The sequence below is a fragment of the Sminthopsis crassicaudata genome, chromosome 5 (genome assembly GCF_048593235.1).
Source record: "Sminthopsis crassicaudata isolate SCR6 chromosome 5, ASM4859323v1, whole genome shotgun sequence".
Classification (NCBI taxonomy): Eukaryota; Metazoa; Chordata; class Mammalia; order Dasyuromorphia; family Dasyuridae; genus Sminthopsis; species Sminthopsis crassicaudata.
In genome coordinates this window covers 187,799,120-187,825,446 of record NC_133621.1, presented here as the reverse complement: position 1 = coordinate 187,825,446, position 26,327 = coordinate 187,799,120, and the positions used below count along the sequence as shown (strand labels likewise).

The following is a 26,327-nucleotide window of genomic DNA, read 5'->3' as shown; positions in this document are numbered from 1 at the left end:
CTCAGATTAACACTTCCTGGCTATGTGATCTTGGGCAAGTCACTTAACCCCAATTGCCTCAGCAAAAAAAAAAAAAAAAAGAAAAAAGAAAAAAGATATTCTTTGTAACAATTCTTTGAATTTAATATCCCCCTTAAAAAGGACATTTAGAAAGTATCATCACAATATGACTGGCAATTTTCTTTAAGTAAAACTCCTCAGTCTACCTACCTATCTTTGGGTTATACAGACCATAATAGCAGAGCTGATATATATTCATTCACCTAGATGCTATCTAACAGTGTGAAGCTCCCAGCAATAAAGCTCAGGAGAACAAAACAGTCCTAAAAACCCTTTGCTTTTTCTTTTTAAGCCAGAAGGGACAACAAAGAGCAGCAGATGCTTAGGAGGATGCTCCACCTCTCCAACTCAAGGTGATGCTAAAATGCTTGACTAATGCTATGAAACCAACTGTATTTCCCACCAATCAGGAAACACTTAACAGAAGACCATCAGCTAACTCCCTGGAAACGGTGCAATTTTAACTGACCTTCCCCTCATTATCTTCAGCCTCTTCCCTTCTCTCTCCTTCCTCTTTCTCTCTTATAATCAGTTCCTCTACTTTAGGGGCTTAGATATGTCCTAACAACTTCAGTTTTCCCAAATGCCCTTACCAATTGATTAGGGACAGGAGGGGGGGGGGAATGTTTTACAATATATCACTTCTCACTTAAAATTTTACTCTTAATTTTAAATCATAAAACAATCATATGCAAATATAACCATAATGCTCTGTAGCTCTAGGTTTCCCACACAGTCCTCTAATTCTTTGGTATCCTTGAAACTGTATTTTTTATATTTTTCAACTCTTCAATAAATAAAAGCTCTTTCTCTATCTCTTTATAGCAAGGGCTCTCAAACTACGGCCCTCAGGCCAGATGCTGCTGCTGAGGACGTTTATGAGGCCCGCCGGGTTATGGCAAATGGGCTGAGGGGAGGAGACATAGTGTGAAGTTTTGTTTTTACTATAGTCCGGCCCTCCAATAGTCTGAGGGACAGTGAACGGGTTGACCCCTATTTAAAAAGTTTGAGGACCACTGCTCTATACCATCATTATTCTTAGACAAGCAAAGCATTATTCTTTGTTGTTCTTAAAGGGGATCTGAGTCTATGTTTATATCCCAACCTTCTCAGTTACTATGTCAAAATTGTTTCTTTATATAAATGTCAATAATTTTTATTTTTTATTTATATTTATTTATTCATTCATTTTTAATTTATTTCTGAGACAATTGGAGTTAAGTGACTTGCCCGGGGTCACATAGCCAGGTAGTGTTAAGTGTCTGAATTTGAACTCAGATCCTCCTGACTTCAGGACTGAGGTTCTATCTGCTGCATCACCTAGCTGCCCCCAACAATTTTTATTTTTAAAGAATTTTTTTCATACTTCTTTTATGTGTCAAAATATTAATGTATGACTGTAGCAATGTTGTTTGTCAGTTATCAACAGAAATTCTTTTTCTGCCCTTTTCATCACTAATCTGTTCCATGGGAAAAGGGCTTTAAAAGGATAGTATACAAGAGTCAGCTAGATGGCCTAGTGGATAGAGTGCCAGTCCTGACCTGAGCTCAAATCTAATCTCATACTTAACATTTCCTGGCTATATGACCCTGGGTAAGTCATTTAATCCCATTTGCCTCAGGAAAAAAAAAAAAAAAAAAAAGAGTATACCTTAAGAGTGTTTTGACAAATCCTGTAGCCATTTAAAAAGTTAATCAAACATGTCTATACATTAAGTGGATCAGTCATAAACAAGAAGTTTCTTAAATATACTATGGGTTGTTCAAAACACATAAAGATTTCTATAATTCTTATTTCAGAGCAATGTCAATTTCTTTTTCCACAGGCTAAATTTTGATTCTACTGAGGAATGAGCATAGCAAGTGGGGGGGGGGGGAGGGAATTTAAGTTTTTGGCAAGCATGGGACTTCAAAACACAAAGATTTCTATAATTCTCATGTCTGAGCAATATTAATTTCTTTTTCCCATGGGCTACATTTTGACTCTTCTGAGGAATGAGTGCTGCAAGTTTGTGGCACTGGGAGGGGAAGAGGTTTATTAAGTTTTAGGTAAGTTGCCTCAGGCCAATAAGGAGACCCACAGCTCTCTAGAATTCCCTGGCATGGGCCAGAGAAATTCTCACAAAACCACTTGGCAGATGACTTAAGAGTGTCTGGTGGCCAAATTATATAATACAGTGCCTTGTTGTCTAATGAATTAATTAATAATAAAATGGCAACCTGCTTTTCTGGACTTTGTACAAAGCTAGGAAATGAGCCTGGCATAGGTTAACTCTTCTTATGGGAACATTTATCAAGTGTATGCCCAGCCCACACCATTGTTATTACAACTATAAAAGCCCTTAAAGATTTTCACATAGTCTAATTTCCTTCTTTTATAGATGATGAAACTGAGACCCAGTGAGTCATTCAAGATTACCTAATTCTGTATAGCAACAGGGTATCAAAGGTGGTGCAGGGGATAGTGATAGGCCTGGAAGTCAGGTAAATCTGAATTCCTATCTGGTCTCAGTAGCTTGCTAGCTGTGTAATCCTGGGCAAATCACTTAAATCTTGATTTGCCTCAATTTTTCTCATCTGTAAAATAGGGATATAACAACACCTACCTCCCAGCGTTTTTATGAAGGTTCAAATGAGATAATTGTAAAGTGCTTGGCAAAATGCCCAGCACACAAGTACTATATAAGTGTTATTTTAAAAATTATTAACTGGAGGGGGTAAAGTAGGAGGTCCTAGCTCTGTAATATTGTTGTTGTTCAATCATGTCCGACTCCATTTGGGGTTTTCTTGGCAAAGATATTAAGAGTGATTTACCATTTTCTTCTTCAGTTCACTTGATAGATGAAAAAAACTTGGGCAAACATTTCAGTGACTTGCCCAGGATCAGCAGTCTTCCTGCTTTTTCAGGCTTGTCGCTCTTACCTACTCTAACACCTGGAAATCCCTGGAATAAGATGACCTGGGTTCAAAATCAGCTTGATAGTCCCAGTGAGACTTGGGATATGTCACATAGCCTCCTATACTTCTGTCTTTTCATCTTGTAAAAAGGAGCAGAGGGATCACTTACTTAACCCACATTATTTTTCACTCACACTCATTCTCTGAAAGCCAGTTTTTGTCAAGGTCTGTCTCTTTTTCCCCTGAGGCTGGGGTTAAGTGACTGGCCCAGGGTCACACAGCTAGGAAGTGTTAAGTGTCTGAGACCAGATTTGCACTAGGGTCCTCCTGACTTCAGGGCTGGTGCTCCATCCACTGCGCCCCCTAGCTGCCCCTGTCTCTTCTCTCTGTCACATTTCTGTATATGCTCCCTTCTCTCCCCTGACACTATTACCCAGAACAAGGCCTCAGTATTTCATGCTTTCTTTAATAATAGTTTATTTTTCAAAATACATGCAAAGATACGTTTTCAACATCAACCCTTGCAAAACCTTGTGTTCCAATTTTTTTTTCCTTCCCCCCTCCCCTAGATGAGTAATCCAATATAGGTTAAACGTTGCACTAGCTTTTTGCTGGGTCTTCCACAAACTCCATAGAAGATAGGTAGTCCTGCTTGGCCTTTACAGCCCTTCCTAACTTTCTCCCTTTCCAGTCTTCTATGCATTCGGGTGAGCCTGCCTCCTTGCAGTCGTTCCTGGCACAGGACACTCCATCAGCCCACTGCCTTTCCTCTGGTTATCCCCAAGCCTCAGTACTCTCCCTCCCGGCTTTTTCTGCAAGAGGCCTTTTCCAGTTCTCCCTGCTCCGAGACCACCCCATTTAAGTATCTGTTTGTATATAGTTGTTTCCATGTTGTGTCTCTGATAGACTGGGCCACGTTTGTTTTGCTTTGCCGTAGTTTCACCAGCACTTGGGCAAGTGCCCATAGCAAGCACTTAATAAATGCCCGTTTTCTGACTTACTGGATGGCCTCTGAAGTCGCCAGTTCTAGGTGGCAGATTCTAGCTTGTTCTTACTGCTCTCTTGCTCTAGAGGGCTGGGAACCTTCCGAGGGACGATGAGAGAAGCCTCCCCTCCGCCTCTGCCTCCATTTCCCTCCCCACCGGCGGGGCGATCCGGCAAGGGCTCGGTTTTGCGGGGTGCAGCAGCGCTGGACTATGTAGCACGGCACGGCGGCCACCAGAGGGTGCCGAGGCGCGCCCCGCCCGCCTCTCGTTACCATTCCCCGGCCCAGGCGGGGCACGCGGCGAGCTCTGCAGCTCCCGCTCCCCGCCCATCTGCGGTGACGCGGCGGGCGGACCGAGCCCCAGGAAAGGGGCTGAGGTGGGTGCGCGCGCACACCTCGCAGGGACGTCCAGACGTCTCGTTCTCCGCGAGCTCAGAGGTTAAAGGTCCCTTTTAGCTAAACGTGGACTTTCGTTCCCGAGCACGGGGCTGCAAGCCCGACTTAGGCCCGGGAGAGGCCCTTGCAGAAGCCGAGGCCAGATAGGGGGCCCCATTCCGGCTTCTCCTGGGTCAGCACCCACATAGCCTGCCCGCTCTCCTTTCCTAAAGCGGCGATGGCCCTCAGAAAGCGCCCTCCCAGTCCGGAGACCCCGAGAGGGCGGCGCCAGAGAAAGTGGCCGACTTGCGCGCCCCAGCATCCGAGTTCGAGTCTTCGCTCTGCTCGGACCCGCGCTCCCCTCTTAAGCCTGATCTCGGGAAACTTTAGTTCCCGGAGTAACGCGCGCGCCCTCGTCCCCCACCGGCAACCTCGGCTTTCACGCTCCAGCCCGCGGCCTGGGGCGGAGTCAGGGGGAGCAGGGCGGAGACCCAAGGGGGAGAGGCGGGGTGCGGCGTAGGAGGCGGAAGCTGAGGGAACTGAGGCTGTCGGGGATCGGACTTGTCGGGAAGGAACTGTGGAATGTTAGGCTTTGGAAACGGACTGGAGCTTAGAGATTATCTAGCTGAGATCTCTCGCGTTACAGATGAGGAAACTGAGGCCCGAGGGGAGTGATTGACCCCAAAGTTACAGGTAACAATCAGCAGAGACGGGAATTCGAACTCACTTCTTGGAACTTTCGAACTAAGTGTTCTTTCCAGCGCGGGGAAGCTGCATTCAGAGGCGGCTTCGGGGTGGGGACCGAGATTGAGTCACTTTGGGATCCCCCTTCGCCGGGAGGAGGGGTGAAGGAAGGAGAGGCGAGCTGAGGTCCCAGAGGAGGAAATAGGGAAAAGGAGCCGAAGGACGGGCGGGAGGCCTGGGAAGGGTAGGATGGCAGTGAGGAGGAGTCCTCCGGCGAGCAGCTGAGAAAACGTGCTGGAGAAGCTCCGGGCAGGATGGCCGAGGAGTTACTCGGGCCCCGGTTTCTCCCCGTCTGTCTCCCACCATTCTTCTCTTCCCAGGTGAAGTGCCTCCTTCACTAACAGCAGTGGTGGAAAACCCCTTTCCTCTCCAGACCTGCATTTGGGGGTTCTCCAAGGCCCCCCTCCCATGGGCCAGACTGCCCTGGCAGGGGACAGTGGGACCAGCAGCACCCCGTCCCCAACCCCCTCGTACCAGGAGTTGTCTTTCCCGGAGGGGCTGGAGGAACTGCTGTCAGCACCCCCAGTAGACCTGAGTGTACAGCAGCTTCATGGCTGGAACCCCAAGGACTGCTCCGAGAACATTGAGGTCAAGGAAGAAGGGCTGAGCTTTGAGCGAAGGCCCGTGGCTCAGAGTACCGATGGAGCCCGGGGCAAGAGGGGCTACTCCAGGGGCCTGCATGCCTGGGAGATCGGCTGGCCGCGGGAGCAGAGGGGCACCCATGCCGTGGTGGGCGTGGCCACGGCCCTAGCCCCACTGCAAGCGGACTGTTACTCGGCTTTGCTGGGCAGCAATGGGGAGTCGTGGGGCTGGGACATCGGGCGGGGGAGGTTGTACCACCAAAGCAAGGGAACTGGTGCTCCTAGATACCCCACAGGGCTTGGGGACCAACGTCCGGAGGTGCCCGAGAGACTGCTAGTGGTTTTGGATATGGAGGAAGGAACTCTGGGTTATGCCATTGGAAGTACCTACTTGGGGCCTGCCTTCCGAGGCCTTAAAGGAAGGACCCTCTACCCCGCTGTCAGTGCTGTGTGGGGGCAGTGCCAGGTCCGAATCCGCTACCTGGGGGAGAGGAGAGGTGAGGTTCTGGGTGCTGGATTTGTGGGGGTGGTTTGCATTTCCATGTTAGATGGAGTAATCTCGGAGGCTGAGGACAAACTAGAGAACTTAAACTCTCATTTGTTTTTTTGGGGGGGGGCGTGTCTGTCAACAGGGGTAGACTAAAAACTAAGAGTTCATGGGAATCACTGGAGGGAGGGAATGGAGGGGGAATAATACAAATACTGATGGGCCTTTCACTGGTCATAACATGTAAGCCCCAGAAAAAAAAAATAAAAGGTTTGGGACCTGGGAGAAGAAATTTGGTCTGATGGGATAGTCAAAGATAGTACTAATCAACCCTCCCAACAGAGCTCTAGCTTGGGAGGGAGGGCAGAGACATTTTGGGTAATAAGAATCCCATTTCCTCTTTTTTGAAGAAAAGCAGTAGTGACCGTTAGTTGCAGTGGTCTAGCAACTCTCATCAACAGTTCTGCCCTACTCTCTCCAGACCTGTATGATTTGTAGGCTCTGGAAATCCTCTCTAGCATATACCCAACACATCGGCCTCCAACCCTAAAGTTGGATCACTTAAAACAAGGCTGGGCAAAGGGAACAGACAGAAAGGCCCAAAGTGACCTCTCGTTGGTCACCCCTCAAGTAATCATTTTTTCCTTCTCTCCCTGCAGCGGAACCTCATTCCCTTCTTCACCTGAGCCGTCTGTGTGTTCGAGACATTTTGGGGGAAGCCCGGCTGGATGAGGTTTCTGCCCTACCTTTGCCCTCTGCCATGAAACGGTACCTGCTCTACCAGTGACTCCACCTACTACAGACTTGCCTATACCAGGGGCCCAGAGCCTCAGCCAAAGCTTTGCCTAGGGCCTGTTTTTCTTAAATGATAATAAGAGTATTGTTACAGTTTTGTCATAGTTTCTAATTGGGCAGTTTTGTCATAGTTTCTAATTGGGACTGCAGATTTCCAAATGGGGAGTGCCTGATCAGCAAAGAGAATACTTTGTTCCTCCATCTTTGGGGCCTGCTCAGAGTAAGACTAATTAGCACAAGACTGGCATTCATTCATTCTTGTCATCCCATCACCTGTCTCCCACTCCTAAGTCCTCCCCTAACTCGTACTGACTGGAAAGTTAAGATTCTTGCTAGAAACTGAGAAACAGGAAGTAGAAGCAAGAAGGCAGTTGTCAGCCATCCACCCCTTACAGGGACAGAATACCAAGTCACACCCTTTCCATTTTCAATCCAACCAATAAGAAACCATAAACATCATGTGCTTCCTTCAAATTTACAGTTAATGGAGAAAGGCCTGGTCCACTGGAGGAAGAGCTAGGGAGCTGAGAACTGGTACACACAGGGCATCTACAAGGTGGAAGGTGGTATAGGTTAAAGTAGACCATGGGGGGTGGGGAATCAAAATCACAACCACATGGAAGGGGGAGGGGGTAAACCGGACTTGTATAGCCTACACCCAGCCCAAGCTGGAGGGGAGTCGGCGGGCCACGTGAAGGTCTCATTTTTTGGCTTGGATGATGTCCAGAAATTCAGGTTTAAGAGAAGCTCCACCCACCAGAAAGCCATCCACATCAGCCTGGCCGGCCAGTTCCTTACAGTTGGCTCCAGTCACAGAGCCTGGGAACAAGTGAGAAAAGATTTGTCAAAGGGTTGGAGAGTCTCTGCTTCCATCCGCTCTCTCCACACCAAGAATCACATTTACTGACCTCCATAAATGATCCTGATTGCTTGTGATACAGGTTCTGAGACATGGGTCTTAAGCCAAGACCGAAGTTTCTCATGTACCTCTTGGGCCTAGAATAAAAAGATACCCAGACAGCTTTCAAATCTCCCCTTCCTAGAACTCTTAAGGGCAAAATGGGAAGGGATGATTATTGCAATTTCAAAGAAATCTTGCAGGGGTAAATAAAGGTGTAATGAAAGGTCATTGATCTGGATTTTAATACCAGTTTTGGCACTGTGTGACCTGAGATTGACCACCACCCTCTGGATGTCCATTTTTTTTGTTCCTATGAGGTTGGACTAGACTGCTCTCTGAAGCTCTATGATTCAAGAGGGCAGTAGTACACCAATGTTTCCTGTTTGAGCTGGAGTCATTTCTGAGAGTCTTATTACCTGCTGGGGCGTAGCTGTCTTGCCAGTACCGATAGCCCAGACGGGCTCGTAGGCTAGGACGACTTTGGACCAGTCCTTCACGTTATCTGTGGGGGCAGAGGAAATCTCAACTCATGGACTTGCAGTTAAAATCTTACTAACTCCCAGTTTGCTCTAACCCCAGCCTTTTGCTTTTAAGGCCAGAAGATGGCACAAGAGAGCAAATAGTGCTTGCTACACTATTGGGCAGAGAAAAGTGGGATTGGCCAGTTAACCAATCCTATTCTCTTTCCTGGGCTCAGTGGATGCCTGGGGAGAGCATCAGCATGGCCGCCTTCCTGCCACTCTCTTCAGGGTCTCAGTATCCTTAGAAGGGTTCTTCATGTTTAAACCGGTAATTACCTGCAATGGCCTTGGTTTGGTCAAAAACAACCTTCTCGGTGATTCCAGCTTCCCTCTCATCCAGTTTCTCCCCAATACAAGCAATCACTCCCAGGCCTTCTGCCAGAGCATGGGCTACCTTCTGCCCAATGAGCTGCAGGGATAATTGGCATGTTAAGAGACACTCATCCTCCCACTCCCACTCCCAAGGCTTACCCTTGTGTAGCCATCTCCCCCCCCTACTACTCACCTCATCTGACTCCCCAAAGACATGTCTCCTTTCCGAGTGTCCCAGGATCACCCAAGTGGCCCCACAATCCTTAATCATGGCGGGGCTGAGAAAAAAAGCTCCAATTCAATTCGGAGAGATCTCAATCAGCCTCCTTCACCATCCCCACCATCCAGGATGATTCAGCCTGGACCAGTCTGTATCTCACCTGATCTCCCCAGTAAATGCACCCTTGGGCACTTTGTAGCAGTTCTGAGCAGCCACACAGATTTTTTGATCCAATTTCTGACGAACAAAGTCAAGGTAGATGGAAGGGGGCGCACATACTACTTCTGGAGAGGAAAGAGTACAGGCCAATGAAGTCCTGTCTCAAACACCAAACCCCATAGGAAAGCTCCACTCAGCCCCTCTCTTGAAAACTTCTTTCCTACTTGAACCAAATGAAAGGGCATGGCCTTCCTTTTTGGCAGAAGAGGGAGGCTATCTCATGTGCAAATCCTCCTTGCAGGATGCCTCTAAAGTTCGCTCGGGTTCCCCATTAAAGTTCTTGGGATTAACCTCTTCATCAGCCCTGCCCCCTCCTGCTCTTTAAGCAGGTGTAGCTCTGGTTACCCCCAAGGCTATTCTCGGAGCGGGTTCTCGGCATTCCCGGAGAGGCAACCCAGCCCTTTTCCCAAAATAGTTCCTCCTATCCGAATCCACATATGGGCATTCCAAGGGGAAATGGGGGGAGGGGGCTTCGAGGGGCAGATACTAGGCAAGGGGCTGCTGAAACCTGTTCTTGCAGAGATCTGGTCACTCAAGACCTTATCTGGGATCGGGGGTGGGGGAGGGAGAATAGGATATGTAGGAAAGAGGGAGACGATGGCTTCCCCCCACTTGTGGCCTGAAAGAGCCCTAGCCTGCTCCAGGGTTGCCCTTTAGCCCGGGTTGGCAAGGGGCACTAGCTGCATCCGAGCAGCTCCAGCCGCCTCCGGGCTCCGGAACAGGCGCCGGCCACGTGCCCGGCCAGACCGCACCCGCGGCTACGTGCAGCCCCGCACAGCGCACCCGGGAGGGGGGAGCGAAGCTCCTCGGGCCCCATTTCGCGAAGTCATTCTCTAGCAGCCACCCTGAGGAGAGTGGAGACCCGCCTCCCTTCCCCGCCCCCACCAGAGGCTCTCTTAAGTCCCCAGTCAACATTGGTAGAGTCCTTTTACCCTCCCGGCGATGAATGAGAATGTCCCCGGGGGCTCCGCGCGGCCCGCCTCATCCCGCTCCCTAGCCAGGGAAAGGATCGAAGGGGGCGTGGGGAGGAATGCACGAGCCCCGCAGATCCACGGACCCGCGCCCCCGCGCTCACCGGTGTTGGGGGGCACCTTGGCCCCGTTGAGCGAAGTGATGAGCTCCCCTAGAGACTTCTTGTCTCCATTCATCTTCCAATTGCCCCCAACGAAGAACTTCCGCGACGACATGCTTTGTCGGCAATGGGCAGCGACTCGAAGGAGATTGAAGGTCAGCAGTAGAGCACAACCACAGACCCAACCCGGAGCCGCTTATGTAGGCCGGCGAGAAGCTCCGCCCCACCACGCGCCCCGCCCCTTGCCGAGTTCTACGGGCCGCCCCGGCGCTCCGCCCCCGCCTCGCCCCGCCCCGTCGGCCACCCCATTGAGGGCGGCGTTCTAGATACCCTCGGGGCCCCGCCTTAGCCTAGCTCCTCCGAAAGGCCACCTCGTGTTTTTCCAACCAAAATTTACTCAATATCTGTGCTCCGTCTTAACCCCCATTATAGTTTCGGTAAAAAAATGGAAGGGGATTTTTGGAACTTGCGTAGCCCAACCCCATTTTACAGAAGAGTAAACTGAAGGCCAGAGAAATTAAGACTTACCTACTGTCACATTCCATTCTATCTGCATCTTGGCAAATAAATTACATTTTCTCCTTAGCTGATAACTCCCTTGAGATAAGAGATTCCCCCACCCCCTTGTTGGTAGGAACTGGATGATATATTCTCAAGGGGTCAGGATGACTTGGTGGCTAAAGTGTCAAATCCTTCTTGGTCAGTTCCTGAGGCCTAAAGGCCCAGAGGTCTGCCATAGCTCCTTCCTCCAGCTGGTACATGGTCAATCTCAGCTCTGCCCTCACTACACCACACCATATAAAGGGTGCCATGCAACAAAGGCCTTGAGGGAAGGCTGCTGCTAGACCTCAACTTAGTGCCTAGCAATAGGTGGGTCAGGCTCAGCAGTTCAGTCAATGTAGCTTTGGCCTCTTCAGTCCCCACTTCTCTCACTGGTCCCATAGGCTCACCCTGATGGTAATTTTTCACTCTCCGATACAATGACATGAAGGGATTATAATGGAGGTTGGGAACTTTCACACAAAAGCCCACTAGCCAAATTTGGATGACCGAAGCCAGCATGACATGGACGGTAAGGGGTGGACATTTCCTAAGACTGTCTCTCATTTCTAGAGAGAGGATGGCAAGAAGGCAGCTCCCAAATTGAGATCACCACAATTCACCCATTAGACTTTTATTCACATCTGGTGTTTTGGCATTTTCTAGAGGAGAGGGGTATGTGGAAAGACTGGTAGCATAGGGATGGGGAAAATTCCCCAATATTCTCCCACCTTTCCTTATCCTACCCAAGAGGGAAGGAAAACAAAGATGGAATACATGGAAATGGGGGGAAGGGGAGAATGGAGTGGAAAAAGAGAAAGAACTGCCCATCTCCAAACTGAGATGCACAAAGCCACACACACACACACACACACACACACACACACACACACACACACACACACACACTCTCATTCTGTCTCACACACATACATACACTCATTCTGTCTCTCTCACACACACACACATACATACACTCTCTCATTCTGTGTCACACACACACACACACACACACACACACACACACACACACACACACACACTTACTATCTGTCTTTCTCATATTTTCTCTCTTCCTTGAAGGGCCTGAGCAAGGTTACACTGAGAATCAAAAGCAGAATAGTAAAGGATGTGGAAGAGGGAAGGGAAATTGGAGAATTGAAAAGATTTCATTATAGATAGAAGGTCCATTCCTCCCCTCCCCTGTCCCCGCCTAAGTCTGTGGGGGGTGGCCCCTGCATTCCAGCTTTCCCCTTAACTCAGTCAGTCCCTCAAGGCCTCCAGCGTGCTCTAAGGGATAGGAAGAGAAGGGGATCGAGGAGGAGAATCAGGATTCCTTCTCTGTTCAGCCCCTCCTCATGCCAGTTGGTCTGTGGTGCCACTGCTGCCTGGCCCATTTTCAGTAAGAGGTGAGGCAGAAGACAGGCTCTTAGCTGGCCATTCTCTGGTAGAAGTAAATATAGCCCAGGTCCTTGGGTGGCTTCTCTGAGGCACATACTTTCTGATCATTGTAGATAACCCACCTGGGGAAGGAAGGAAGATAAGATGGGTGCATTGCAGTGCTAATGGGCATCAATTCCATGTCTGAGCCATGCCAGAGAAATCACTAGTAGAGATGAACTTAAGATAACTGATACAGCTAGGTCTGACTTTCTCATAAGCCTAAGCCCCAATTTTCTGAGGCTCCACAGCCAGGGTCTACAGACATCATCACAAAGCACTCCTGTTTCATATATAAAGCTTGGCTCTTCTACACAAATGATTTTTCTAAGATTTTCTGATAATGTTACACACATTATTTCTTTCTCCTTCCTAACATTCCCTCCCTTTATTATGATCCATTAATACCACCAACAATGAACATTTCTGTTCAAAGAAGAGGATTAGATGTGAAATCATGTATTTATTCACATTTAATGTAATAGTAACAAAAGTGCCCTGCCTTTTTAAATGTTTCATTGATGCTCTTTTCTTTCAAACCTAGCGCACTTTATCAATTTTCCCTCCTTCCATCCAAATAGAAGATGATCTCCTTCTAACCTTTTATCAAACTCCCCCTTCCCTGATCCCCAAATAGCATCTCACCTGCCCTCCTTCTTGATATGGCAGACATAGTGACCACACATGGTAGAAGTGCCCATGTGACTGATGAAGGCAAAGAGCTGATACTCTAAGGAAGGAGAAATAATAGAAAAGAATCAGAAGGGAGGAATTTCAGAGACATTCTCCCCAAGATGCCTCTTTACAGACAAATGTTCTATTTCCCGTGACCCCAAATCAAGACATAATTTACAGAAAAGTATGTCACAGACTACATGAAAGATGTAAGATTAGATTAACTTCCAACCTATCAATTCCCAATCTTAAAGGCAGGTTTAACTTCAGAAGGAACTTTTAACTCCAACAAAAGGTAGAGGTTCTTAGTGGTAAGGTCTACCTTAGAGGCACTAGAGGCCAAACTTAGACAAGCCACACAAGCCTCCTCTCTGCTCAGATACTCACTTCCAGGACCATCTCGGACTTTAGGTCCCACAGGCACAGACTCAGAGATGGAATCTGCAGCTGAGCGCCCCTCTGAAATGTCCATAGCGGCCTCTGCATCCAGGTCATCAATGTGGCTAAAAATCCAGTCTACAGCCCGTTCAAGATTGTTGTTCTGGGAGAGAGGAAAGGTAAGTTTTTTTCCAAAATTACATAACAAGGATTATAACTTAGATAAGAATATTGAAAAAAACAGAGAAAGCTCTAAGAATTCTCTTGGTATAAACAGCTTTCACATCATCCATGGCACATCTACTCTTCCCACATTCTCCCTTCTCTACTCTACCTCCCACAATTATCAAACTCTTCTATATATACCGTAGCCCGCAGTGCTTTCATGGCCTGGTCCCTGGAGAAGCCCATGGAGACAATAGTAGCCACACAATCTTCTGAGGGGGGGTCAGCCACTGTGCTGGTAGAACCAGGACCACTGGAGCCAGGCAGGACAAGTGGGTTTGCAAAATCTGCGGGGGTACAGGATGTAGTGTTGAAGTATGGAATGAGTCAAGAATCCCTGTCCCTCAATCCCTAACCTTTTACACTCTCCTTCATACCTGGATCATCCATATGAGACATGACCCAGTTCATAGCAGCTTCAGCCCCACTGTTGCCAGTGTAGTAGACAGCTTTGCGGCAAGCATCCATGGGGAAACCCATCTCTACCAGCTGAATGATGACAGATTCATCCAACATGGGTGCTGTGGAGAGTAGGAGATAGAACAAGGTATCATCTAGCTCCCTGAATAGTGCCTGCCCACCAACCTCCCACGAGCTTATCTCATCTTCCCTGTCCCAACCCCACCTTCTTTTATCTTCCCTTCTCATACCCTACCCCTAAATCTGAAAAACCTCACAAATATACTGTGGGTTGAGTATACCCAAAAGGAACAACAATTAGTGACTCCCACCCCCCCACTTTCAGGCCTTGGGTGCCCAACCATGCAGGAGATTTCCATGTCTGGACCATGTCTATTTCCCTCCTACTTTCTTCCAAGGCACCAGGTACGCACAACTAATAAGACAGACTTCCAATCATATGAAGGGTATGAATGGAAAATCTATCTCCATCTCCCCAGTAAGAACCTAGGGAAAGGGTTCTCTAACATGTGGGGAAGAAGGAATGCAAAAGGGAGGACCGACAGGCAAAGTGCAGAGAGGAAAAAAGGACCAGGGGGAGGGGGCAAGGTATAGCCCCACTTCCCCACACATATCAGCAAGGTAAAGGCAGACAGGCAGGAAGAAGAATCACTAACATGTCGGAGAGGAGAAGTGAGGGGAGCAGAAGGAGTCTTCATCTTCGTTTCCATAGAAACCAAGGCTACCTTTGGGTTCATCTGGGGTGACCAGGGGTGGAGCAATGTCAGGTAGCTCCTCCTCTCCAGGCTGCAGCCCTAACCCCCGAAGCTGTGAGATATCCAGCTCCTCGGGCATCTCAATGGATACATCTGTAACCATGAAGAGAGGGGATGACTTTCATATTCCCATCAGTTCAGCCTTAACAAGTGCTCTGGAGAACTCAAGTGTTTACCCAAATACTAAAACTACTTAAGAGACAAGGACTAACTTTCAAAGCAAACCAGAGCACAGTGGGGGAAAAAGCCCTGGAGTCAAGAATCCTGTGTTCGCCCCCTGGTTCTTTTGCAACTAAAGGGGACTGACACTGGGAGAAAAATTATCTGCAAAAGGAAAGATCTGAACTAGAATTATATAAGTTTAAGCATATCCCCCCAGTTATCTGGTTAAACCTTCCTACAACGCCCAAACACTTGCAGAGAAAAAGGAGTGTGCCTAACTTCAGTTATTTACCTCTGCTGGGAAATCTTTCCTTACCTGCTTCCCTATAACTTCTACCTACTGATCATAATGCTGGATCAGCCTTCTGGAGCTACACAGATGCATTTAATTCTCTTCCTATATGACAAGACTTTTAATATTTAACACTTAATATTCAGCCATTCCTTATAAAACACGACAGCACGCTGCTTTACCATAGCAATAACTAGGTTTTGGTATTCCTTACAGAGTGTGGTAACTGAACCCTCCCTCCGCTTTGTCCATAAGGAAACTCTGAGCCTTTCCTAAGCCCAGCTGACTTTTCACAAGATTTTTTTTTTTTTTTTTTTGGAAGTATTACAAGAAGCATCAGGGTGTAGCATTATTTGGTGTCAGAAAATCTGGATTCAAATCTCAATTATGCTACTTACTATTTGTGACCTTGAGCAAGCCCCTTTCTATCTCTGATCAAGTTTCCTCATCTGTAAAATGACGGGAGTTGGATTTGATGACCTCTTAATGTCCCTTCCAGTCCTAAATCTATGTTCCTACAGTGTGTTCCTTAGCTCCTCTCCCATATTTTTTATGCCCTAAAACAGCTACCTATTTCTTTTATCCCCTCATTCTGGCTCTCTCCTTGATTCTGGTAGCTTTCCTCTGGACACATTCTTTATCTTTAAGGGCTTTTTCAACTTTAAAATTGAATTATACTATCATTTTCTCTTAACTCTCACCATCCTATCACCCTAGACTCCATATTTAGTAGTTTTTAAAAAATTATTTCTAGTTGTTCTATCTGCATTTTAAAAATTCCTTATTGATATTCTTTAAAAAAAAAAAATAAATATTGCTATCACTTTCCAATGATGCCCCACCTGCTACCAACTGAGGCCTTTCCTCACAAAAGGTCACAGAGCTAAGCAAAACCAAGTAATTTACTGGCTAGGTTGAACAAGGCCGCATACCTAACTTTTTGGGCACCCAGTCCAAGCCAAAGGTAAACTTCTTGATCTGGATGACCAGGTAGTCAGGGAACGAGGCAAATCGTGTTGTCCTGAGGAAGAGAAAGGCCTTGTACATGAGGAATCTCAGGTTGCCTATTCTTTTCTATTTTGGGGACACCCCTTCTCTGAAGCTCAACTCTTCTTGGGGAAGAGGGCTACTGCCTTACACAATGCCCTCCCTCAAGAGAGCAGCAACATCCTAAAGCAGAGCCACGCTGGTGCCATGGGCAATGAGTACAAATAAGCAGCAGCAACAGCACTCTGAAATTCCTACTGGCTTACAGCAGCCCACTTCCTTTCACAAACCCCAAACCGTGTTCATCCACATGGCTGAGCTAAAAGTAACTTGCTAAGAACCAGGAGAACTTTATCCCTGAATTGTTTCTTGGACAAGGCAGTACAGAAAAAGCGGAGAAAAGCTGCCTTGGTGTGCATGTTTGTGTGCAGGCAATTAAACGTGGAGTTTAAGAAGAAACTGCCAATCCCAAGTGATTCTCAACTGAAATGACAGTCATGAGGGATGGGTGCCCCTGAAGCATGGCTCTAAGCACTCTATCCATAGGCCCAATGCAAATGGAACTCACTTGACAGCCACAGATTTAGCTTGGAGAGCTGTGCTCCAGAAGTCATCTACTTGCTCTGGGACCCCAAAGGCCTCCAGGCAGGAACTAAAAGGCACCTGGGCCCGAACCAGCTCTGGCAGAGGCTGCTTCTCCTCTTCTGCTTGGCGTTTTTTCTCTTCATACTCCAAAAGCTCCTCTAGGGGCACAAAGTCAGAATTGTTTTGGTCAGCTCATTTCTACGTCACTCCCCTGGCCTGTCCAACCACCTGGTATAAACACTCTGGCAACAAATAAAGCTTTATGACCGAACAGGAAGAAAAAATGGAGAGAACTTTAATTCATCCTGCCTTCTAGTAGGTCTTAAGTGACTCCACCCTTAGATGACCACCTGTCCCCCTCAGGGGCCCCAAAGCAGGGGACTATCGCTACTCAGCCTCCTCCTCTCTCCCCAGGACCATGGAGAGCTCAAGTCTCCCAGTGGATCTATTTCATTGGTAATGTTACTGTCAACCCCAACCTTTGTTAAGGGCTGCATCCATGGGTACAGGCAGCTGCATGATATAGTCCACTCGCTGGGTGTACTTGACCTTCTCTGTGGCCAGGCACTTGATCTTCTCTTCTACCAGGAATCGGAATACTTCATTTGGGTTTTCTGAGCTTCGGCAATTCCTCTGAAGGGAAATGGGAAGGCAGGGAGGAGGAAGAAGGATTGAGGGATCCAAGATAGGGAATGAGGGCCTAGAGAGGAAAGGGAAGCCCACCAAGGCCTTCAGTGACACAAGGGTGAAGTGGGAGTCTTTCCTCGTAACCCCCTCCCCCCCAAATACTGAGAGGCATCTTCTTCTTTTTTTTTTTTTTTTTTTTTTTTTTTGGTCCAATTAGGCAGTCAGGTCCCTGACCATGTATTCCCTTCACTATTCTTTGGGTGCTCTGGACTCATGGAGTACTGCCAAGTTAAGGGGATTAGAATGACTGACAAGAGGAAGAAATAAAATAAAAAAAAAAGAGTAAGCCAGTCCTGGAGAAGGGTTGTCTTGCCCACCCTCTGCTAATTTTCCTCTTTTCTCCCCTTTTACCTCAACCATATTTATGAAATGAAGGAAGAACTCCTGGGCATCCTGCTGCCGGTTGGTGGAGAACTCTGGGTGACCTTTGCCAATGAGAGACTTGAACATTCGAGGGGCAATGCCGTCCTGAATTCCCTAGAGGGAGCAGAGAAGGAATTCAGCAGGTGCCCAAAGCTTTCTACCATCCAAGCCAAGAATTTCCTATAGACTCTCTCTTAATTCTAGAAACAGACCAACCAAGGAAGAGAACAGAACTCACCTTTTGCTCTGACACCTGTTCCCCATCTCCAGATTCTGGTGCAGGCTTGGAGTACTCTCCTGAGAGAAGGCCATGGCCCAACTTGGCTCTAAGATAAATGTTCAAAAGTCAGCACAAACCCCCACCTAAATCTCAAGCCTAGGGACTAATACTATATATGCAAGTTCCTGGCATTCGCAGTATGTCCTCCACACAAAATACATACACACACAACCTCTCTCTAACCCCACCCTTCTCTTTTTCCTCTCCCGTGGGCACCTGAAAACATTCCTAGAGACAGGATGGTATGAAGAAAAAAACACAGGACCTAAGAGCCAGAAGACACCAGCACGAGCTCCTGCTTCACTCTTCAGTGGCTGTACCGAGGGGCAAGCCACTCATCCTCCCAAAGTTGTAAAATGGGCATAATAATATCTGCCCTACCTAATTTGCTGGAATGTTGTAAGGAAAGTGTTTTAATAACTATTAAATTATAAGTACATTCAAACTATCATTCTTCTTAGCATCCTACTATATTGTCTCAGCAAGACTTCTCTCAACTCAGGATACCTCCAAGAGGCAAACAGACAATGGCAACCTTCCTCCACATTCCCTGGCCCCAACAATCCACTGAGTCATTTAGCCATGGCAAAAATCAAAACCCAGGTTCCTTCCATCCCGCCACCCCAGGGCTCAGTCACATACACCTGGGTGCTGAAGTCCTGGGTGGGGTCAGATGGTGCATTCTGGAAGATCTTCTCCAACTTGTCCACATACCTAGGGACCAAGAGAATGCTTACAAATCTCCAGTCCAGAACAGACTAAAGGGAAGGTTACTGGTTACCAGAGAGCTAGAGAAAACTATGAGAGGTGTCCAAAGGAAGAGAGATTCAGAAAGAACTCTACCCCAAATGACAATGGACCTTGGAGCCCAAAAAAACTACTTAAGCAAAATAGAATGGATCTTCCTAGCCCCTCAGTACAAGGTGCCTCTCTGGCACCCCTTTTGAAAGAAAAGGGGAAAAAAGCAGGTTTGGGATTGGGAATCTATATATATATATAATTTATACCATATTAATCTGTATCTGTTGGTATGCTGCATTATAAATGCTTTCCTGTTTTTCTTGTGTGTCCTCTCTTCCAAATTTGACTGTAAATTCAAGGTCAAGGATTTTGTCTTAACATTTCATCTTATAGCAACCCAACCCTCTCACCCTTTGCCAGCCTCATGGTGCTATTTGTCAGATAATCCAATTTAATACTAAATCCTACATAGGGAAAATAAGATATATGGGACTTGAGTAAGCACAAAAGCTAAAGAGAGGAATATGGATCATATGGACTTGGGGGCTATTACTCATTTTATTCAATTTTATCCCTGCAGTCCAGAGCCTGCAGTCACAGTAAACTTCTGAGGAACTATTCTGAAATTTGGATATAATGCAAAAGGGGGTGGGGGGAGGAGGCTGAGAATAATCTGAGGAAAAAGAGAATCAAGTAAGCTATGAAGTAGAAGATGAGAGATACTAAAAATCCAGAGCCCTTAAGTAAAAAAGGCCAAATAAAGTTGGGGAGGGAACCACTCACTTCCTCTGGAAGTCAGGGATGCTGAAGAGCACTTGAACCACCGAGTTGAGGTAACAGCTATTGCCTAAGTTTCGGATGCCTGTGTAACTGGGGCCATAGAGGGGCTTGAGCTGCACGCTGGACTCCTGGATCAACTCCCATTCACCAATCCGCTGGTTCATATCTATCTCCAGCTCTGTCATTGTTTTGTCTGTCTGGGGTGGGAATGGCAAGTCAGGTTTGGGACCTTCTCAGATTTAACTTAATTGTATGATCTACTTCTTTGTGCCAACTATAGTACATATACACACATAAACAAATAGTGCTATACATGTAGCATGAGCACACAAATCCTTATTAAATCACAGAATCTTAAGAGATAATTCACCTCATACAACTCTTTACATGGTACAGAAATCCATGACAGTCAATTAGCCTCTGTGTAAATCAAGGAATGAAAAACTAAGTCCTGATCTTAAACAAAAATTCTTATTGGAAAATCACAAGCCCTGCCCAACTAGTGGAGATAGTTGTACTCAAAGCATTCTCCTTCAATGACAGTCAAAGATCTGATACTTGAGGCCACTCAAGTCCAAGGTTGCCCTGGGAGTGATTTTCAGGCTTTCCCTTGGCTGCAAACTCTTGAGAGAATTGGTAGGGGAGGGGGGAGAGATGTGAAAGAAATAAGTTGTGGGAAAGAGCTTGCTCACCTTCTGCATCTTCAGCATGTCAATGCCAAAATGGGATAGGTGTTCTGCTAGATTGGGATCCAGAACCATATCATCTTCATCATATGAGTAAACATCTAGGCACAGAAGAAAGAATATTGTTACTTATGGGGAGATTAAGTTTGATCCCAGTCCCTGTAATACCAAAGAGGAAGTCCTAATGGGATGGAATCACAAAACTTATTCCAGTCACCCTCCAAGAAGCTGAATAAACTACACAAACACTTATTATATGTTTTTTATGTGACACACACACCGTACTAAGAGCTTGGGTTAGAAGAAAGACAAAAATGGTTTTTGCCTCTAAGAAGTTCACAACCTGACAGGAAACACAATATGCAAACAACTATGTATAAATAAAAGACATGCATATCACTTGGAAATAATCTCAAAAGAGGAGGCTTTATCATTAAGAGGGATTGGGAAAGGCTTCTTGTAGAAGCCAGGATTTTAGCTGGGTCTTGGAAAAAAATCCAGGGAAGCTAGAAGGAAGAGATCAGGAAAGAAAGTGTTCCAGGGAAGTGTTCTAAAGGATAGCCAGTATCCAAAAATGAGGACCACCTGAGTCCCAGATGCCAATTCCTGAAGGAATAAATGAGTCACTACACCAAAAGCTCCATTATCGTTAAAGGCAATTGAAGACGTACATGAAAGGAAGGCAGAGGGACTATACCTGCACCATCAGGTGTGATAGTGCCAAGCTTCACTGCCAACGGGTACCCAGTTTCTTTGTAATGTTCTACCGCATGGTTATTGCCCCCACTGCCGTCAAAGTATCGACGACCGCAGAGTATGGAACCATCCGTCATGTTGAGCCACAAGTTTTCCCGCATATCACATTTGGAACATTTCCAGCCACTGCCAAATAGAACAGGGAAAAAGCTAAGCCTTCCCTTTGAAACCATAATAGGGCTGTTAGCCCAGATCTTCCCACCACCAACATAATGCCTCTGTTGCCAAATGTGTGTTCATACAGTGAGGACAAGGGAATTAGGCAGATCTCTCCTCTTTACCCAAACTGATCCTTCTCCCCTAATTCTTTCTAACAGTTCCAAACCAAGGTGAGTGTCCTGTGTTTCCCCACTGAGACACTAGTTATGCTGTCTGTAGAAGCACAAGGCTAAGTCTCACCAGGGAGGGATTCGGGCAGGATTCTCCAGCTGCTTGAGATTGAAGGCGTGCTTAGAGACTTGCCGCACCTCCCCGTCCCAAGCCTGTACCTCCTGTTTCCGTGAGGCAGAGTCTGCTGACAACAGGGCCTCCACTGCACTGGTGATCTGAGAGAGGAGACAGAAGGCACTGACATCAGAGGCAGAACTCGTTCAAGACACTGCTCTACCTTTGCTGCTCCATCAGCCTTCCCCAGCTCCTCCTTCTCCACCCAACCTTAGGCTCTCTGGTGCCAAGGTGGGGAGGAATGTCCATACCCGGTCTCTGGCCATCTCAGGCAGTCCTCCCAGTCCATCTCGGGCAATCTCCAGGTAGTCTGGTAAAATGACAATCTTCACATCCTCATCATATTCAAACTTTTCTGTGAGATCAAATCCGCCTTCCACACCTGACAGAAAAAGGGGAGGAAAGGGCAAATAGGACAACAGCCCGGAGGTCTGGTGATCCAGAGGTACCTGGATTCCTGGCCCTTCTACCTTCTGGGTTTTCATCTCCTCCAAAATTGAGGAGACCTCAAATCAGGGCCTTCCTTGGTCGCTCCTTATGGCAATGAGAAGAAATACATTACACGAGGAAAAAGAGCAAGGAAACAATGTTGTGCAGAGTACTCACCAATAGCCAGGCGCGTTGGCTTCTTTCTGGGGGGATCTCCTGTCCCTGAAGTGGCATCATCTTCTTTCTACAAATGAGCCAGGGAAGATAGAGTCAGTGTCAGGGTCACAGGAATAAATATAGTGTGTTGGAGAAATTCTGAGGAAAGAACCCAACTGAAATGGGAAAAAACAATGGGATTTTACAGAGGAAAACATAGTGAATGAAAAAATGGATTAAAAAACAAACAAACAAACAAACAAACAACCCTAAGAAATAGAATAAGGCTAACAGAAAATACAATGATAACAGACCATTGAAAGCAATGCAAAATGCTAATTCCAAGTTCCCCAATTTCTATTTGGAATGTGCCCAAACTAAAAATGCTCCCAGCTACCCAGCTCATTCCCATCCCACTTACTGGACGCCGAGTCCTCTGGAGGTGAAGATAGACCCGCTGGCCAGTCCTGCAGTAATGCTTCTCAACGTACTGCTTGCCAAAGCCCAAAAAGGTATTCATGCAAATATACAGACCACCCTCGGACTCCTGAGAGATGGAAGATAAGAAAAGAGGTAGTGAAAGCTGGCTAGACAGGTTCACCCAAGAGATGGGATCCACATTCAGATTTTAACATTATTTAACTTGAACCATGTTACTTTTAGATCTATGTTAGACAGACATGAGGGGGATTAGTTTTTAAATAGTAACCCAAAGCATCCATAATGGTTCGGTTAAATAAACCTATAAAGATTAGTACTTATAATAAAAGAAAAAAAAAAAACAAACCACCTATTGTTGTTCAGCATTAATCTCTGAATGTTTTATACCTTCTTTGACCTCAAAAACAATACAATGTATTTTAACATTACACTATTGATTGATAAAACAGTAATTTTTAAAGAAAAGAAGGAAGCATCAAAAAATACCTAAATAGATTATAAAAAGTAAATATAGAAACAAAAATACTTTTGAATACATATACACACACATACACAATGCAAATATATTTAGAAGAATAAGAATCAATATGGATCAAAATATTGCTTCCAGGGAAAAGTGATTAGTAAATTTTGTTTTTTGTTTTTTTTTTTAAATAATGCTAACATTGTGTTCTACATTTAAGAAAAAAAAAAAAGGCAGCTATAAAGGTTTCTCCTACTTGCCTGGTTATAAAAATATAGATGATACAGAACCATTCTATTCTTATTTATCATTTAAAACAAAAACACCAAAGTTATACACAATATATCTCTGCGGATCCACATTTGCATATATAGCTAAAGTGATAAATTTCAAAGTTTGTGCAGGAAAAGTAGTTCACATTATGATTCTAAGGGGTCTAACGCAAAAGTTACCACAAATTCAAACTAGAGATGAATGATTAGTCAGAAATACTCAGAATACCAATGTTACAATGCAAATGGAGAATTCCACATGTAGCCTCATGAGCATGAAAGCCATAAAATATTATTTTGCTTTTGAAATGCAAAGACATTGTAAAGATATCTGAGGAGCTACATTCCAGAACAAGGACTAAAGCCACCCCCAAGGGAAACATAATGAACAAAACTTGTTTATTAGTATTGAAGTCAGAAGCAGGAATGTTAAAATGAAACAAAGTGAAATTTGCATTTTATGATATGATCATAAGCAAGAATAGAGCCTATTTAAAAATTTTCAACATCAATACTCTCTGAGAAAAAAAAAACAAAACAACTTGTGACATATTCTTAGTTATGACTGTCCATTCCATTTTCAAAGCTTCCAGTCTTGGAAGCTCTAGAAGCTCTAGAGCCTTCTCCCTACTTTTAGACTTAATCTTGACATTCACCTAAAAGGTTTCTCCAGGTATGGATAGTAAGAGAGGCAGGGTAGATTAGGGAACCAGTTCTTTGGAGGTAAGTTGCTGTTCATACTTCTGGGGAAGATGACCAACTCTATCACAGTATAATGGAAATGATGAATTTTGACTTTACAAAGCATTAGGAGGAAGTCCCAGATGTTCAAAATCTGAAGTTTAAGCAATCCTATGGCAAAATCATCCTCCCTTCCCAAGCCTCATCAAAATATGGGTGCCTCCTACCCATAGAAATTACATCCATTTCCAAAATTATCCTTAGTGAAAAGCCTTCAATGCATCCACTAGAGAAAAATACTGGGAAAAGACAAGTCTCCAGTTCAATCTGTTCACACCTAAGAAAGAAAAATAGATTTCCCTTGAGATTATGATGGAGAAAATGCAAGAGGAGATTGGCCTTGATAACAAAGTATAGTTACACCTTGTAGCAACAAGTGTTACCTTCCGAGAATAAGAACTTCTAAAAATACTCACATTACAAAGACTACAACACCAGGGAAAATCCTAGGTCATCACAGAGATCTGAGCCATCCCTACACTGGGGAGTTTACAATGTTCATCCTTTCTCATGGGAGAAACCCACCTAAACCTTTTTGACAGACAACTCCAGCCCCACCCCAAATGGGGACAACCAAACATAGCCACAGTAGCCAGTCAAGTAGGCTACATTTGTTCAGAGAAGAAAGCTTTATTAGCTCCCTTACCTAGAGCTACTAGTTCCTTAAAAGCTGTCAAAAGGCAAAGTGCTTCTTGGATGGTTAAGCCATCAAGTACAGAAATGGATAGAAGTCAATTAGAACATAAAAGGAAAATGTAATACCCCCTTTCAAATGCTGAAAGTCTTTGCTAGTGGGCCCTTCACCCAATCCATGAGCTTAATCCAAGACAACAATATTTTGTTGTAATTAACAATGTAATTAACAATTAACAGTGTAATATGCAAGAAGTTACCTATGCTAGGAGCTGGGGATACAAGGACAAAACAAAACCAGTCCTGGACTTGATGAGTTTACCTTCTAGTTACAACTTGTAAAAAGATAAACACACCCCACAATTTAAAGAGGAAGCGAGTTAACAAATATACTTGGTAAGCACTAAGCAAGGCATTATTCAATTTCTGCCCCAGAAATACAAGTCTTGGCTTTCATAAAGCAAAGAGAGTCTCTAAAGCCCCATGCTGAGGAATCCTTTTTCCTCAGCTACTAAAGACTACTAAAGCTTCAGGGGAACAATACTTCCAAAATCTCCTAGCCACAAAATCACAACAGATAACTGCACCGAGGCACAGAATAAAAGCTCCAGAACAGCTGTCCTCATCAATGATGATGCAGTTCCATCCTGACTTGTCAGTCTCCTGCATGAGCCAATCTGGCTGAACTCTCCCAAGGCAAGGCCCATCACCTACAGGCAAAGGGAGGATCCCATCCGGTTTATTGCCCTCTCATAGTGGGCTTGGACCATCGGCCTGCCAGCGCACAGCACACGTCTTTGCTCGGGAGGGAAATAGAGCAGGGAAAAGAGGCACAGGATGATTCCGATGGCGTGTGGGTGTGGGCTCTGTTAAGTGTCTAAGTCAGGACAGGAGAAGAGTAAGATTGCCTTGCATTTCTCCAAAACAAGAGCCATCTTTCCTCACCTTACTCTGTTCTTTCTAAGAGAGCTTTAATAGATCCACAGGTCAGCGGGGGGTAAAGGACGGAGGAAGGAATAAGAGGAAAGATGACTTTTTTGTCACTAGACAGTGGAAGTTCTATTTGCATTTCATGATCCAATCCCAACCCCTCCCCACGAGGTGGCAGGTTTCTATTCAGCCCTACTCATCACGGACCTTAAAGTGACCAGCACCTGGAGGAGGCACAATGCATTGTTGGAACGACCTCCCCATAATAGTCTGGGTGGGTGTGGGGAGAGGGGGGAAGGGAGAGACGGGAGAAAAAAGCATAGCTCCTATTAGACTACCACTCCCAATGGGCCCCACGCGGCCAGCAAGAACTCTCCAGCCGGCCGCCAGGACCGCTCGGAAGATGTAGTTCTCTGACTAGGGTGCACCTGAGGCTTCGAATGATAGAGAAAGGCATGGGCGACTACAACCCCCAGAGTGCTCCACAGGACAAGGGGGAAAAAAGGGCTGGGTAAGGTGCCCTTGGGTGTGGTAGTCGCCTATAGTCCCTATGCTCGTGCGTGTTAACGGCGGAGGAGGGCGCGGAGGACTACAAATCCCATAATGCCTTGCGAAAGCCCGGTCGTGCAGGCCCCGGCAGAATGACCAGGGCGATGCTCGCCGCAGGCATGGGGAGTGGGCTTACCGGCGTGTCGAAAGAGAAGGCGCATTCGTCTTTGTGAACCCGATCTCCGGCCTTGGGAACCCGGATAGTCGGTAATACAGATAGCAGCGCCTCCTCACTCAATTCCGCCATGACACCGGCAGCAGCGCTTCCACACAGAACGGCTCCCGCGACTCCCACGGTTCCTCGCCCCTACTCCCTCAACCAATCCGTAAAGCACTCTGAGCGCACG

At 46.1% G+C, this 26,327-nt stretch overlaps 4 protein-coding genes across 6 annotated transcripts in view; 1 reads left to right on the top strand and 3 right to left on the bottom strand.

Moving 5' to 3' along the window:
* Positions 1-4,334, bottom strand: part of LRRC23 (leucine rich repeat containing 23) — a 65,154-nt gene extending 60,820 nt beyond the window's left edge. The window contains exon 1 of the mRNA XM_074269073.1: positions 3,960-4,334. The gene's annotated coding sequence lies outside the window, so the exon portion shown is untranslated. The remainder of the gene's footprint in view (positions 1-3,959) is intronic.
* A 495-nt stretch (positions 4,335-4,829) lies between these two features.
* SPSB2 (splA/ryanodine receptor domain and SOCS box containing 2) lies at positions 4,830-8,054 on the top strand. The gene is made up of 3 exons (XM_074269080.1): positions 4,830-5,011; positions 5,383-6,140; positions 6,790-8,054. Exons 2-3 carry the CDS (start codon positions 5,471-5,473, stop codon positions 6,915-6,917), a joined length of 798 nt encoding a protein of 265 aa, XP_074125181.1. The 5' UTR covers positions 4,830-5,011; positions 5,383-5,470; the 3' UTR covers positions 6,918-8,054.
* On the bottom strand, positions 7,387-10,946 carry TPI1 (triosephosphate isomerase 1). 2 transcript variants are annotated; one of them, XM_074269078.1, is made up of 8 exons: positions 10,699-10,946; positions 10,174-10,308; positions 9,040-9,163; positions 8,853-8,937; positions 8,624-8,756; positions 8,243-8,328; positions 7,834-7,921; positions 7,387-7,744 (listed from the first exon to the last, which is right to left on the bottom strand). In XM_074269078.1, the coding sequence occupies exons 1-8, from the start codon at positions 10,724-10,726 to the stop codon at positions 7,626-7,628; spliced, it is 798 nt and encodes a 265-aa protein (XP_074125179.1). In that variant the 5' UTR covers positions 10,727-10,946; the 3' UTR covers positions 7,387-7,625. The 2 variants fall into 2 exon arrangements, with proteins under 2 accessions (XP_074125179.1, XP_074125180.1); XM_074269079.1 differs by lacking the exon at positions 10,174-10,308.
* Positions 10,947-11,328: 382 nt separating this feature from the next.
* USP5 (ubiquitin specific peptidase 5) lies at positions 11,329-26,327 on the bottom strand. Of its 2 annotated transcripts, none has more exons than XM_074269055.1 (20): positions 26,117-26,327; positions 22,373-22,498; positions 21,973-22,039; positions 21,618-21,748; positions 21,322-21,467; positions 20,864-21,048; positions 20,173-20,267; positions 19,484-19,677; positions 18,602-18,673; positions 17,918-18,005; positions 17,668-17,793; positions 17,109-17,262; positions 16,613-16,787; positions 15,990-16,078; positions 14,505-14,696; positions 13,806-13,949; positions 13,570-13,715; positions 13,213-13,366; positions 12,796-12,880; positions 11,329-12,233 (listed from the first exon to the last, which is right to left on the bottom strand). In XM_074269055.1, exons 1-20 carry the CDS (start codon positions 26,225-26,227, stop codon positions 12,140-12,142), a joined length of 2,574 nt encoding a protein of 857 aa, XP_074125156.1. In that variant the 5' UTR covers positions 26,228-26,327; the 3' UTR covers positions 11,329-12,139. The 2 variants fall into 2 exon arrangements, with proteins under 2 accessions (XP_074125156.1, XP_074125157.1); XM_074269056.1 differs by having other exon boundaries at positions 14,574-14,696; positions 26,117-26,325.